The sequence below is a fragment of the Macaca fascicularis genome, chromosome 1 (genome assembly GCF_037993035.2).
Source record: "Macaca fascicularis isolate 582-1 chromosome 1, T2T-MFA8v1.1".
NCBI lineage: Eukaryota > Metazoa > Chordata > Mammalia > Primates > Cercopithecidae > Macaca > Macaca fascicularis.
In genome coordinates, this window is record NC_088375.1 from 209,533,946 (window position 1) to 209,548,600 (window position 14,655).

General features: G+C 49.9%; 1 protein-coding gene across 3 annotated transcripts in view; it reads right to left on the reverse strand.

Annotated features, from left to right (window-relative positions):
• MAN1C1 (mannosidase alpha class 1C member 1) overlaps positions 1–11,254 on the reverse strand; it is a 191,637-nt gene extending 180,383 nt beyond the window's left edge. For 2 of the 3 annotated variants that reach the window (XM_065527407.2, XM_005544389.4), the window contains exon 1: positions 9,752–11,254. In XM_065527407.2, the coding sequence (XP_065383479.1) occupies positions 9,752–10,291 (540 nt within the window). In that variant the 5' untranslated portion in view covers positions 10,292–11,254. The remainder of the gene's footprint in view (positions 1–9,751) is intronic. The other variant, XM_074016301.1, reaches the window with a different exon arrangement.
• Positions 11,255–14,655: the final 3,401 nt, after the last annotated feature.

Genomic DNA, 14,655 nt, shown 5'->3' on the forward strand with positions numbered 1-14,655 from the left:
TTTACTCTGTTGCCCAGGCTGGAGTACAGTGTTGCAATAATGGCTAACTGCAGTCTCAACCTCATTAGGCTCAAGCGATCCTCCCACCTCCCAGCCTTTCCAGGAGCAGGAACTATAGTTGCATACCATCATGCCTGGCTATTTTTTTTTACTTTATTTTATTTTATTTTATTTTTTAGAGATTGGGTTTTGCCATGTTGCCCAGGCTGGTCTGGAACTCCTGGGCTCAATCCATCTACCCATCTTGGCCTTCCAAAATGCTGGGATTGTAGATGTGAGCCACCATGCCCAGCCTCCCAGCAAGATTTTTCATGAAAAGTGACAAATTTGTTCTCAAATGTATACAGACATGCAAAGGAACTACAATGGCCAAAGCTATTTTGAAAAAGAAGATCAAAGATGGAGGAATCACACTACCGGTTTTCAAGACTTACTATGAGGCTACAGCATGAAGAAAGCATGGATTGGCTGGGCACAGTGGCTCACGCCTGTAATCCCAGCACTTTGGGAGGCCGAGGCAGGCAAATCACTTGAGGTCAAGAGTTCAAGACCAGCTTGGCCAACATGGTAAAACCCTGTCTCTACTAAAAATACAAAACTTAGTCGGGCGTGGTGGCTCATGCCTGTAGTCTCAGCTACTTGGGAGGCTGAGACAGGAAGACTGCTTGAATCCGGGAGGTGGAGTGAGCTGAGATCACACCACTGCACTCCAGCCTGGGTGACAAAGCGAGACTTTGTCAAAAAGAAAAAAAAAAGCAAGCAAGCAAGCAAGCATGGATTGACATAAAAGATAAATCAGTAGAGTGGAAGAGTCCAGAAACAAAACCATATGTATACAGTCAATTAGTCCAACGAAGGTATCAAAGCAATTCAGCAGGGAAAGTTTTTTTCAACAATAGTGCTAAACAACTGGACATCTAAATAGAAAACAGTGAACTTTAACTCCTACCTTACATCATATACAAAATTAACTTGAAGTCAATGAAAGACCTAAATGTAAAAACTGAAATGATCAAGCTTCTGGAATTAAAAAATATTCATAACCTGGGGTAGGCAAAGTTTTTTTTTTAAGTAGATATAGAAAGCACTCATCAAAAGGAAAACACTGATTCACTGGCCTTTATAAAAATTAAAACTTCTGCTCTTTGAGTGACACCATTAAGAAAACGAAAAGACAAGCCACAGACTGGGAATAAACATTTATAATACATATATCTGCTAAAGAACTTGTATCTAAAATATGTAAAGAATTCTTGCGATTCAATAAGACAGTAAACAGACCAGTTTTTGACATTAAAAAGGAACAAAAGTTTTAAATAGACATCTATAAGAGAGATATAGAAATAACAAATAAATGGCTGGCACGGTGGCTCACACCTGTAATCCCAGCACTTTGGGAGGTCAAGGCAGGAGGATCACTTGAGGTCAGGAGATCAAGACCAGCCTGGCTAACACAGTGCAACCTCGTCTCTACTAAAAATACAAAAAATTAGCTGGGTGTGGCGGTGGGTGCCTGTAGTCCCAGCTACTCAGGAGGCTGGAACAGGAGAATGGTGTGAACCTGGGAGGCGGAGTGTGCAGTGACCCAAGATCACACCACTGTACTCCAGCCTGGGTGACAGAGCGAGACTCCATCTCAAAAAAAAAAAGAAATAGCAAATAAACACATGAAAGGACATTCAATGTCAACAGTTAACAGGGAAACAAAAATTAAAGCCACAACAAACTGTCACTACACACCATCTTGAATAGCTAAACCTAAAAAGGTTGACAATAACAAGTGTCAGCAAGGATGCAGAACTCTCACATATTGCTGGTGGCATATAAAATGGTCTAACTACTTGGGGAAAGTGCTTCCAGTTTCTTATAAAGTCAATCACACATCTGCTCTATGAGCTAGTAATTCCACTCCTAGTTATACAAAATAAATGAAAACATAGGCTCACACATAGACTTCTACATAAAATGTTTATAGCAGCTTTATTCACAATAGCCAGAACAACTCAAAAGGCCAACAGGTGAATGAATAAACAAATTGGGGTATAATCATACAATGGAATACATCTCAACAATAAAAAGGAATGAAGTACTGATACACACAATATGGATCAATTTCATTACTGTCTTCAATGAACGAAGCCTTTTCCATAGGTCATGTACTGTACTATTCCACTTATTTTTTACTTTTTTTTTCTCTTTTTTTTTTTTTTTTTTGAGACAGGGTCTCGCTCTGTCACCCAGTCTGGAGTGCAGTGGCTTGATCAAAACTCACTATAGCTTCAGACTCGTGGGCTCAATGAATCTACCCACCTCCTGAGTAGCTGGGAACACAGGTGTACACTACCACACCTGATTATTTTATATATATATGTGTATTATATATATATATAGAGAGAGAGAGAGAGAGAGAGAGAGAGAGAGAGGGAGTCTTGCTATGTTGCCCAAGCCAGTCTTGAACTCCTATCTTCATGTGATTCTCCCCCCTTAGCCTCCCAAAATGCTGGGATTACAGGCATGAGCCACTGTACCTGGCTTACTACTCCATTTTTCTGAAATTCTAGAACAGGCAAAAACTAATCTCAGCTGATAGCAATCAAGACAGTGATTAAGGCTAGATGAGAGGCTGATGATGGGTTAATCGTCTGTCAAGGAGCAGAGGAACTTTCTGCGATGATGGAAATGTTCTGTGTATGATAGGACTGTGGTCTACACGGTTTTCTGCATTTCTGAAAATACAGCAAACTGTATATTTAAGATCTGTGCATTTGGCCGGGTATGGCTCACGCCTGTAATCCCAGCACTTTGAGAGGCCAAGGCAGGTGGATCACCTGAGGTCAGGAGTTCATAACCAGCCTGGTCAACATGGCAAACCCCCGTCTCTACTAAAAATACAAAATCAGCTGGGTATGGTGGCACGCACCTGTAGTGCCAGGTACTCAGGAGGCTGAGGCAGGAGAATCGCTTGAACCCGGGAGGTGGAGGTTGCAGTGAGCAGAGATTGTGCCACCGCACTCCAGCCTGGGAGACAGAGCAAGACTCCGTCTCAAAAAAAAAAAAAAAAAAAAATTCTGTGCATTTCACTATATGTATTAATTAATTATACTTAAATAAATAGTAGCTACAACACAAGGTGGTTGTGTAAAAACTAAGACGAGATCATAAAGAACAGAAGCTGGGAAGCAAACAGTCTTCGTGATACATCCCATCAGCCTCAACAGGACATTGCCGCATCCACAGTGGATTTTATGGTGACCATGAGGCCAGCAAGAATGATTTGTGTTCAGCATGAGGCTTAAGAAGATGGCAGAGGTGTGAGGAGGAGAGAAAAACTTCCTGTTATTTGGCCATTGAGAATGGTTGCTATTTAGTGACAATTGTTTGCCCGGAAGGTTCACCTTGGGAGCAGCTGACTCCCAGAAGATGCCAGATAAAAGCACAATTATTGATCATCTATCAAGGCGGGCACTAATCAATATATCAAAGTTTCTTCTGTAAAAGTTACCACTAAAGGTACTGCACTAAAACAGATGGACAATTGCCCTGGTGGTAGCCTTTAATTAAAGAAGATTCCAAGAAATTCAGAGTAAGAACTGTTCTGACTACCTGCCTGCCAAGTGTGGGGAGCTCTCAATCAAATCTTAGGCAACAGCCTTCTAGGAGAGGAAACACCTGCAATTGAGTCCCCACACTGAGGCTGTGGTCTCTGTGGCTTCCTTTCTCTTTGAGAGCGGCGACACCAAAGCAGGTCTGACTTAACAGCAATCTCAGTTGTATCAACTCTACATTTAAGATATCCAAAACCCTGCTGTCAGAGCTACTGACCAGCCCCCAGAGTGAAGGGGGAGTGAGGAGGAAGAGGGAGGGGGCTAAGGTCCTTGAGTCCCTGGAATTCTTTGAGGAGTCTCCAATTTGGCTTCTTACCATCATCTGCATGGAAATATAGAGCTAAGAATATTTGTTGTTTCTTTTCCCCAAATTATGCAAATGCTTATGCATAAAGGCCTTGCTTGGTCCAGGAATAGTAGGGAATCAAGAACCAGGGCTTATTGTTTGGATGAGCCTGGTCTTTTTGGACTGCAGGTGCACAGAACTGGAATAATAATCCTTGACTCACGAACTTGTCCCTGCTCCATGAATGGCCCCTATTTTCAAGTAATGTAATCATAAATCCACGAGCTCGCCTGAGGCAACTATCCTACCTCCGTCATTCCCTTGGGAAACCCTTCCCAATTTCATCAATGAAAGCAATGCAGGGAGAGCATAAAGCTCCCAACACTTCCTCTAACACAGATTCAACTTAGGATGCAAAGAGAGGTTTCTTTTCCAAGCCAGAGTCAGTATCCACAAGGCTGGGTGCTCACCTGGATTACCAAGAAGCTCCCTGCACGGAGGCTTTACAATCTGCAAGCCTGATTTATTTTTTTCAATAAGAGAAAAGATGTAAGTCCCTTTGAGCAAAGTATGCCTGATACATATCACAATATTTATTTTTGGTGGAGTAATGGATCCGTCTTCCGGGAAAGCTAGAGAAAAAGCATTTCTTGAACTCGGATGTAAATCAGTCACCGTGAAAACCACGGAAGAATCTATATTCTTACCCCCTCCTCCCTCTGCTAACTGTACTGTGAAATAGGCAGCGACTTTTAAAAATCGTCCTTCTATTTGTTTCTAGTTCTAACACTAAAGACAGAGTTAAGAATACGGAGCCTGAGAAGCAACTGCTCCTGGAATGCCTAATTCCCTCAAATGGTACAACTGGAAATGAAAGCAGAGACTCAACCAACATGTGGGAGTTAAGTTGTATACCTGGTAGGGACAACTACTAAGCTTTACTCAACCGCACACTCTGTCCTACAGAAGGAGGCGGCGTGTAGCTGGGCTGAGGACGTAAGGGTTTTCCAAGGGGCCTGTTCAGTTATTACAGGCCAGTCTCCACCGATGTTAAATGTACTGTAGAGCAGGACAAGAGGGAAACCGAAGAGACTGAAGGATCAGGGAGGATGGAAAGGATCTTGAATGGATTTGCAACTCAAACAGAGCTCTTTGAAGGAAAGCTATTTAAATCTGAGCTGCTCCTAATATTAATTATCCTGAACATCTCACAGGCTCCGATTCACATGCTACAAAGCCTTTTAATTTTCCTACCTGTCCCTGGCACTAGTGACGATAAATCAGATATACAGAGAAACCACAAAAAAACCACACATGACTAACGAACCAGCCCGTCAATGGGGAGCAAAGATCATTTGCCAAGATGACTTATTCAGACACTGTCACATATCATAACCAGCAATACCCTGGTGGCTGAATGCAGCAGGCACAGAGGGCAAGAGCTGGGGCACTCCCTGCCAAATCACAGGCACCCTTCGATGCCTGCTATCTAGGCATGAGAGATTTTACTCATGGGTGCCACCTCCACTCCCTCAAGTCAGATTTGCCCTTGGAAAATTGCTGCAACTTCTGAAAGGCCTGCTGGGTCACTGAGCTGCTGAGCTTCTAAACCTGACTAGAGCTCTTACTTTGAGGCTCCTTGGAATTCCAGGTACCCTGAGGGAGAAGACCCAGCCTCGGCCACTAGCAACCTTAACTGTTAGTTTATACATCTTTAATGTAGCCATTCATTCAAGTATCTGAGTTCCAACTAAATGTCAGACCCTATTCTAGGTGCTTGGGCAAATCCATAAACAAAACAGTAAAGAGGTGGAAGTGGAGGAGACAGAAGGGTCCCCTAAATGACAACCTCTTGGTTTTACCATGAAGACTGAGGTCCAGTAATAAACAGGAATTTCCAATCAGAGTTGATGGAACAGCTACGACTTGACCCAGCTTGGATTCTTAACAGAACTGCGGCATACAGTGGTTTATAAGAACACGGGGCCAACAGCACAGGGAAGGTGGGGAAATTCAATCCACATTTTCCTCACCCAGCCCTGCACTCTGGAGTGGTGCTGGTGCTGCATCTGACCAGAGGAAGGAGCCCTTTCTGTGGTTTGTTTGAAAACACCATATGGTCAAGGGCAAGTTCCAACGCGTTCTCAGTGCCCCAGCCAGCCTAATTCCCTTTTATAACAAGCCCCCTTCACTGGAAGGAACAGGTTCCCCGGAACAACAACCAAGCACTGGCCGTGCGCGGAGGCTCGTGCCTGTAATCTCAGCACTTTGGGAGGCTGAGGCGAGCGGATCACCTGAGGTCAGGAGATCGAGACCAGCCTGGCCAACACAGCAAAACCCCGTTTCTACTAAAAATACAAAAATTAGCCAGGCGTGGTGGGGCACCTGTAATCCCAGTTACTTGGGAGGTTAAGTCATGAGAATCACTTGAACCTGGAACCTGGGAGGCGGAGGCTGCAGTGAGCCAAGACCACACCACTGCACTGCAGCCTCGGCGACAGAGCAAGACTCCGCCTTAAAAAACAAAACAAAACAAACACAAACACAAACAACAACAAAAACACAACCAAGAATCATGGGGAGGACCCAGGGCAGTCTGAATTCTTCCACTGAGATATAACCCGAAAAAGCTGTACATTTCCATGTGTGAGACAAGTTTGTTTGAACTTGAATCCATAGGAAACCCGCCTATGAATGACATCCCCCATTTCCTATATTATCCTCAGATCTGAAAGGCAAGGCTACTACCAAGCCTTCACCCCTTTACATTCTAGCCAACACCTTTACTCTTCATGATTCCAAGCTGAGGGTAATGGGAATAATTAACTTAATCAACAGCCTTAATGTCTACTCTTGGCTAGGTGCCAGACAGAGATACAGCAGTGAATATCACGACCCCATCAACACCACCACTACCACCACACCATTGTCCCTGACTTCCAGTACAAGATATCTCAAAACAGAGTTCGGAAAGCCCAGCTGCTATGGAGTCCCTGACCAGACTGGCAGCTCACTTAGGGGCCAGGGCCAGAAGCAAGAGGGTCTATAACCAGCTTATTCTCCTCTCCCTCACCCCATTGTACAAGAAGGTCCAGGAAGGAGAGGTGGCTTGCCCAAAGTCAGACAGTTGAGAGTGAGCTGAAACTCCAACCCATGTTCTGTGGGTCTCCCCTCTCCACCACATTGCTTTTGCCAAGGTTCCAAAATTGGAAAGTGAGGAAAAATAGTTGATTCTAGTGACAGAGTGTTTCCTGACGTATGCATGTCCAGAACCTGCAGCCTCAACCATCTTATCAACACAGACCTGGTGACCATGTCCATCTCTCGGGATGCTCATGAATACACGGTGTTGATCCAGAGTCCAAGAGTCCAGTTTTCACTCATGCTCATTTATCACCCTCTCTGACTCTCTCCTGATATTTACTTTCACTTTAAAATCTTATAAGAACAGGGCCTTTTTTTATCTGATGCCAGCTCCCCCTCTGTTCCTTGGATTTAATCAATCCATGTCTGGAAATAAACAAACCAGAGAGGAAAGCAACAGTCCCTTTTGTGAAAACAGGCACCTTTCTAAAATGATCTACCCCTGGGCATGACGCAGATAGAATTTAAATGTGAAGGAAATAAAGACATCCTCCAGCAACCATCATATGCGTTCTTCCTGGGGTGGGACAGCAGGAATGGTAACTGTGTTAACAACCAAACCAAAAACCACTCTACATCTTTCGGGTTGTAATGGGAGCGTGGTCAGTGGCAGGAAGCCTGAAGAGTCAATAGCTTTCAAAACACAGAAACCAGTCCTCTCCATTCTGAGAAGCTTAAGGTCTTCAAGATTAGTAAGAGAGGGCTAGCTCCAAGTACATGCAGCATGCCTCCAGCTAGTACCAGGGGGTGCAGGAAGATGCCAGATAGAAAGATCCAGACATCCGGCCACCAACTTAGACCTTCTCCCATCACATATTTTATACCCGCCTGCAAAGCACAGAATCCTCACCCCTCTTACCGCCCTCCAGTCACTCCAGCAAGCATCATCCAAGACTCTGCTGGCAAAAGAAACTGTCTTACACAGAGAGGGAAAATCAAGTTCCCTACTAGCCAGCCCGCCCTTCTTGCCGTGACTCCCAGCCCCAGGCATTCGGAAATGGACCACCATCTAAGTGCAAACACAGAGAGTATCTCTTCTGAGGAGGACGGTAGTTAATTCTTAACCCTTTGGGCAGTTTGAAAATCCGATAGCACCTCTGGATGCCCCATGAAAAACAGCATGCATGCAATTTATATGTAATTTCCCGGGGGTCACTGCCCTCCTAGGAGGCCGAGAGGGGCAAAAAGAGCCACTGTGCTCAGAAGCAGCTTTGAGAAAGAGCTATGGGTGGTGCTTTTGAGTATTCAACAGCTTAGTTCCTTAACAAGAAAGGGAGAAATTAATGCCCCTTACTTAGCTACTGCAAGTTCCAGCTTTCAATCAACCTGAGATTTCAACAGGAATCTGGAAACTGAGAGCACACAAACATGCACACACACACACATACACACCAAGCACTCACTCAGCTTCCTTGTGGCTTCCTATTGTAACTTCACAAAATATCCTGTGATTGCTAGTTAAGTCTCCAAACAAAGTAACAGCAGAGATAAAAAGTGGAAGAGAGGTGGGTGCTGGAAGGGAGAATAGTTCAGACAAGGAGAAGGGGATAATCTGGCTAAGCTCTCCATCGGCTCTGAGCAGGTCTTGACAGAGCAGGTCCTGATCCTTGCTGCCTGCTCTTCCTGGAAATCAGGGCCGACCTGCTGACTTCTTTGCAGCAAATCAAAAGTCCAGGCAAAAGCAGCCCTTTCTTTCCTTTGAGTCCATGGGGAGGGGAGAGCATCTAGGGAGGAGAGCATCTACGGAGGAGACCCTGGCCCACAGCTTGCCCACGGCCCCCTCGTGGCCTGGGGGTGTCACTGCAGCCCCCTCTGCATTGCTGGGCACCATCCGCACGCAGGCAGTTCTAACAGTGGTCCAGCAGAATATTTAGTCAGCAGTAGCAAACTGGCAACTGTCTTCAAGCCTTGTGAGGCTTGTGTTTGCTTCTGATTTCTTAAACTAAGATTCAGACTTAAAGTGATCCTTCTAAATCCCTCCTCGTACAATCCCTACAGGGAACCAGCTCAAGACCTGCTTCATTAAGCCAATAACCTCGGAGCTTCCGTAACATGACCACTGCTTTATCATCTCTTCCTGCATCACATGCAATTATGTACAATCGTGTACAATTGTTCCAAAGCTCAATAGAAACAGAATGCACAATATCCTCTGGTTTGTAGGTTGCTTACTAGATTACAAAATATTTGCAGGACACCAAATATCCCCTTAAATCCTGGGTTTTCAGGTAAGCAGGTCCTACAGGGGTTTTGGACTTAAGATTACACAGTGAAAAAGAATGGAACCAGTGACTCTGTGTCCATAAATGCAAACAGCGGGTGCACTAAGAAACCTGAACTCCTCTCTCATTAGCAACTCCGCAAAGGGAAGGAGTGGGGCTCACTGGGGCTGGAGGTTGGACAGGACAGACCAGAGTCTGGGAGTGAGGGGGCAGTTGGTCTAGGGGTTCAGTTGCCATCTGTCACGGTGGGGACGATTCACTGACCCGAGTGGTGGGAAACTGTGTAGGGAGGAGAGAAGGTGGGACACTTGGGAGGAAAGGGGAAGGTGCAAAGTGTAGTCTGCAGGGCCATAAGTAGACCCGGGACCAGGAGTGACTGAGGCAAGGGAAAGGGGTGGGAGCACCGGGACCAGGAGTGACTGAGGCAAGGGAAAGAGGATCTTCTCCTTAGTGGGGGCAATTGGTGGGAAGAATTGTGGGGGCTGAGTTCATACCTCCTTGACTTTCTCCCGCTGGGCTCGCACTCGGCTCTGGGGCTCCTGACTCTCATCCGCCCTCATTCCCAGGACCGGGTGGCGGAGGCGGCTCCGGAATGCGTTGAAGTCAAAGTGGAAAGAGACGCCCTCGTCCCCGGGCCTGGAGGCCGGGATGCTATTGCCCCGGGCCGCCGTGGCCTCCTCGCGGGGCCCGGTGGGGCGGGTGCGCCGCAGCCCCCCTTTCCTGCGGCGGGGACTGGCCCGGCTGCTGGGGTCATCCTCGCCCGGGGCCGGCGCGGCAGGGGCCGGGTTGGGAGGCGGCTCCTGCTCGCGGGCTGGGGCATGGCCGGCGATTTCGGCCACCACCTCCAGGCCAGGCTGCTGGGTCCGGGGGGCCAGGAAGAGGCGCTTGAGGCGAGAGGAGTGGGGCAGCAGGAAGAGGGCCCCGAAGCACAGGGTGACGAGGCCCGAGAGGAAGAGGAGGAAGAGGAACTTCTGCGGCAGCCGCAGCCCCCACGGGGAGGCCGGGACGAAGCCGGGCACTTTCCTCATGAGCATCTTGGCCGGGCCGGGGGCTCCAGAGGCCCTCGGAGTCCAGGCACGTGTCTGCGGGGCCGCGGTGAGGAGAGGGCGTCCGGAGCGCCGCCCGGGATGGGGATCCCTGGGCAGGGCTGCCAACCCTGAGAGTTTCGCCGCTTCGGGGGACTGTCCCCGAAGTTCAGGGAGTTTGGAGTGAGTCCTCCCGCGAGGAGGCGGGGGCGCAGCGGCCTCGGCGGGGCCCGGGCGAGCGGAGCGGCACGGCTCGGGGCCCGGGCCCGCAGCGACCGGCCGCGCGCCGCAGCCTCCCCTCCGGCCGAGCCCTCCCCGCCGCGCCGGGGCCCGCGCCTTCCCGCGCTGCGGCCTCCGGGGCCGTCACATGCCGTCCGCGGCGTCCCGGCTGTCCGCGCCGAGGGGCGCCCGCAGGCCCGCACCGAGCCGCCCTCCGCCCCCCGGGCTCCCGCCTGCGCTGGTCGGCGCCCAAAGTTTCAGCTTCAGAAGCAGTTTCCGGAGGGGACCGAGGTGATGGGGGGCTGGCGTGTCAGCGCCGCCCCGAGCGCGCGCACACCCAGCCCGGTCGCGACAGCGCCCGGTTCGACTATCGGGACACGTCCACAACTTTCTCCGCCGCCGAGCGGGCGCCGGGAGCGGCCAGGGAGCAGGAGAAGGCACTTCCGAGCCTGCGGGGGTAGGGGGCTTCCCCGGACCCCCGAGAGCGCAGGGATGCCCGAGTCCGGAGCCGCGGCTGAGCGGCTGCAGCTGCGCCCGGGAGCGCGGGCTCCCGCCCCTCCAACTCGGTAGGGCGCGGGGCTCCCGCTGGGATCACCTGTTCCCGGCCCCGCCGGCTCCGCGGAGCGCGCAGCCCCGGCCGCGCCTCCCCCGCTGCAGCTGTCGTCCTCGCAGCGACCGCTCCAGACGGGCCGCCGCCGCCGAGCCTGCGCCCCACACGCGCGCACAGCCGCCGGGCAGCCTCCGCCGCCGTCCCCGCCGCCGCCGCCGCCGCTCCGGCTTTCACTGCGACAGCGCTCGCCGCCCCGCCTCCTGCCGCTCGCCAGCCACGCCCGCCGGCCACGCCCACGCGCGCGCCCCGCGCCCCCTCCCGCCGCCGCCGCGCCGCAGAGGGGCTGAGGGCTGCGCGTCCGGGGGCGGGGCAGAGGCAGAGCGCGGGCGGGAGCGCAGCCCGGCTCCAAGCCCCGCCCTCCCCGAAAGGCCGGCGTCGCGCGCACCCCCGATCCCGCCGGCGCCAATGGTCCAGCGGCGGGGGGCTGGCGAGGGCGGGGGCGGAGAGCTCAGCGAGGGCATTGGCTGCATCCGAGGGATCCCCGTTGGGCCACAGTCGCCTATTGGTTACTGCCCAGTCTTCGCTGGACCCCGAGCGACCGAGACCACCCCTCAACCCGCCCGCGAGGCTCGGGTTGGTGGCCCCCGGAAGCGGGCCGGAGACAGTGCTGCTCTGGAGGGCTGTGCCCGTCGCTGGGTGACCTCTCTCGCCCCCCAGTGTCAGTCCGGGGTTGTCAGGGAGCTGGCAGCCCGCGCCCTGGCGGCTGCCCCGGGCTTCTCAGCGCTAACGCCGAGCCGCGGCGATGCTGTTCGTGGCTGGAGCCAAGCCAGAGAGCTGTGACCGCGGCGGGGTCGGCGGAGGCGGTGTTTCCACTAACCCCCCGCAGACCACTGCGTGCCTTCCTTTTCCTACAACCCTAAACGGGGCCAGGGCCCCTGGGTGGAGCAGGGAGGGAGCCTGACCGCAGCCTTGAGAAGCAGCGAAAGGAAGAGCGCCCCGAGCGTGTCTACAGTAGACCACACACATCATGTGACGGACGTGTACCTTGATGCCTACGTGTGTTTATATGCACATGTGTGCGTCTGGGCATAGATCCATATGCACACAGAGACTGGCATGTGGGTGTGTACATGCACTCAAACATACACTTAATTTGGGTATGGACACCCAAGTGATTATACCACAGTATGCATAGACATATATGCAAATTAGCACAAACATGGACATGTGCACCCGCATACCCACATTCAGGCAACAGATACCTCCAAAAACAGCCGGGCATCAACTCCCAGACACGCGTGTCCTCAACCGCAAGGCCGTCACACCTTCCTCCTTGGACTTAGTCTCTGCATCTTCCCTTCCTGTTAAACCTAACCCAGGGTGAAGCAACATTGTGCTGTGTGGGTCTTTCATGCAAAACACTTTATAGAGACAACAGCAGAGGGAGAGACAAATTAAGAGGTTTGTAATAGGCAAGAGGGAAAATATCTACTTTCAACTGCCATTTAAAATGAAATGCAGCGTTGACGAGACAGAAAATACTGCAGGGAAGCCTTTCCCAACAGAAGAAGGGGGCCAGGCAGGCTCTCTCCTCGTAAATCTTGCTTCTTCCCTGAGGTCTGATGCGGATGGGCGGCTGGGACTCAGTCATCCTTCTACCTCTGGCCAGACAACTGACAGCAGACCCACCCTCGATGTTTAAATATCCCTGGCATGCAACTTTCTCTCAACTGAAAATGAAAGTGGGGTAACAGGTGCAAACATTTTGGTCACTGGAGATGACTAATCCTTCCCAATCCCACAAATACACGCAGCTTAAATATAAAATTCTAATTCAGATATTTCAATCTCTGGTGAGTTTGGTTGGCAGGTTGATGTGGAACCAGCTGTGCATGTCAGAGATAAGCATGTGACCCTTTTGGGTGCAGGAGCCCAGAGACCTGGCCTGGCCTCACCCATGTCGCCAACACCCAAGCATCGTCTCACTGGGTCTCAGTGCAGGAAAGGGCAGCCATGTGTTTGGAGAACCAGGCAGGGAGCCAGCATTCATTAGAGTCGTCATCTGCATTGTTCCTCATTGAGAGTGTAGGGGAATCACTGTTCAGTCCCCTGTGAAGGTAGGATCCAGGAAGGGAGAAGAGCAGAGCTGAATCTCAGAAGGAAATGTCTGTTTGAACTAGATGCTCACTGTGATATGACACTGACCAAACTCTGCTATGCTCCGTGAGCCAGGGTAGAAAGTGGGACTGCAGCAAGACTGACGTGCCTTTCAAACTCAGGCTACGAAAACTAGAGGCCCCAGCAGGTAACTCCATTTCAAAGTGATGTGATGTTGGTGATCACACCAAGTTGTTGATACCATCACTTGCTAGGGAGATACCAGTCTCTCTCTAAAAAGCTTTCTGAAACCCTGGGTGTCCCCTTGCCCCACACCTCTAGCCCCCAGAGACCTCATACATCCCGTGGCTCTTCTCCCACTGACTTGTGACTATTGGCGTGCTTTCCCAAAGCAGGTGCTCCGTTCTTCACCATGGCTTGCTTACTTCTCTAACTCTCTAACTTATCTAACTGCCCAGGTCTTAATCACAATGCCTTCCACATGGGCACTGCGTTTGCTCAGTAAATGAATGAAGAAATGAGTGAGTAGATGCCCATTTCACAGATGTGGAAACTGAGGCTCAGGGAATGGAACAACAGTGAACTAACATTTTCTATGTGCCAAATACATATTGTCTCATTTACTTTCCAGAATAATCTTTGTGGTAGATAATTATTAACAGCCCCATTTTACAGATAAGAATACCAAGGAGACTTGGGATGAGTTATAAGTATCTATATTAGAGTTCTCCAGAACAACAGAACCAATAGGCTATATATAGATATATAAAAAGAGATTTATTATGAGAGATTGACTTCTGTGATTATGGAAGGCTGAGAAGTTCCACAGTCTGCCGTCTGCAATCTGGAGGTCTAAAAAACTGGTGGTGTAGTTCCAGTCCAAGCTAGGAGGCCTGATAGTGTAAATACCAGTCTGAGTCTGAAGACCCGAGAACCAGGAGAGCTGACGTCCAAGAACAGGAGAAGATGGATGTTCCAGCTCAAGCACAGAGCATGAATTTGCCATTCCTCTTCCTTTTTGTTCTGTTTGGGCCATCGGTGGATTGGATACTGACCATCCACATTGGTAAGGGCAGATCTTCTTTACTCAATTTACTGATTAAATTACTAATCTCTTCCAGAAATTCCCTTACAGACACACCCAGAAGTGATGTTTTATCAGCTATGTAAGCATCCCTTAGCCCAGTCAAATTGACACACAAAATTAACCTTCACAGTATCTTTCTCAGTTTAATTCAGAAATTCAAACGGAACTGAGAACAGAAACAGCCATTTCTAAAAATCTATTTATTCTGTCAACAAATCTTTATTCAAATTAGATGCAAGATATTGCACTAGTTTTGGACACAAAGGTGAGCAAAGCATGGTCCCTTGTTACTATCGATTAATTCATTCAGTAAAAAACTACTTATTGAACACCTGCTATGTGCCAGGTACAGAGAGGCAGGGGATACAGCCCTGTCACAGACGTGAAGCCTGCCTTCAT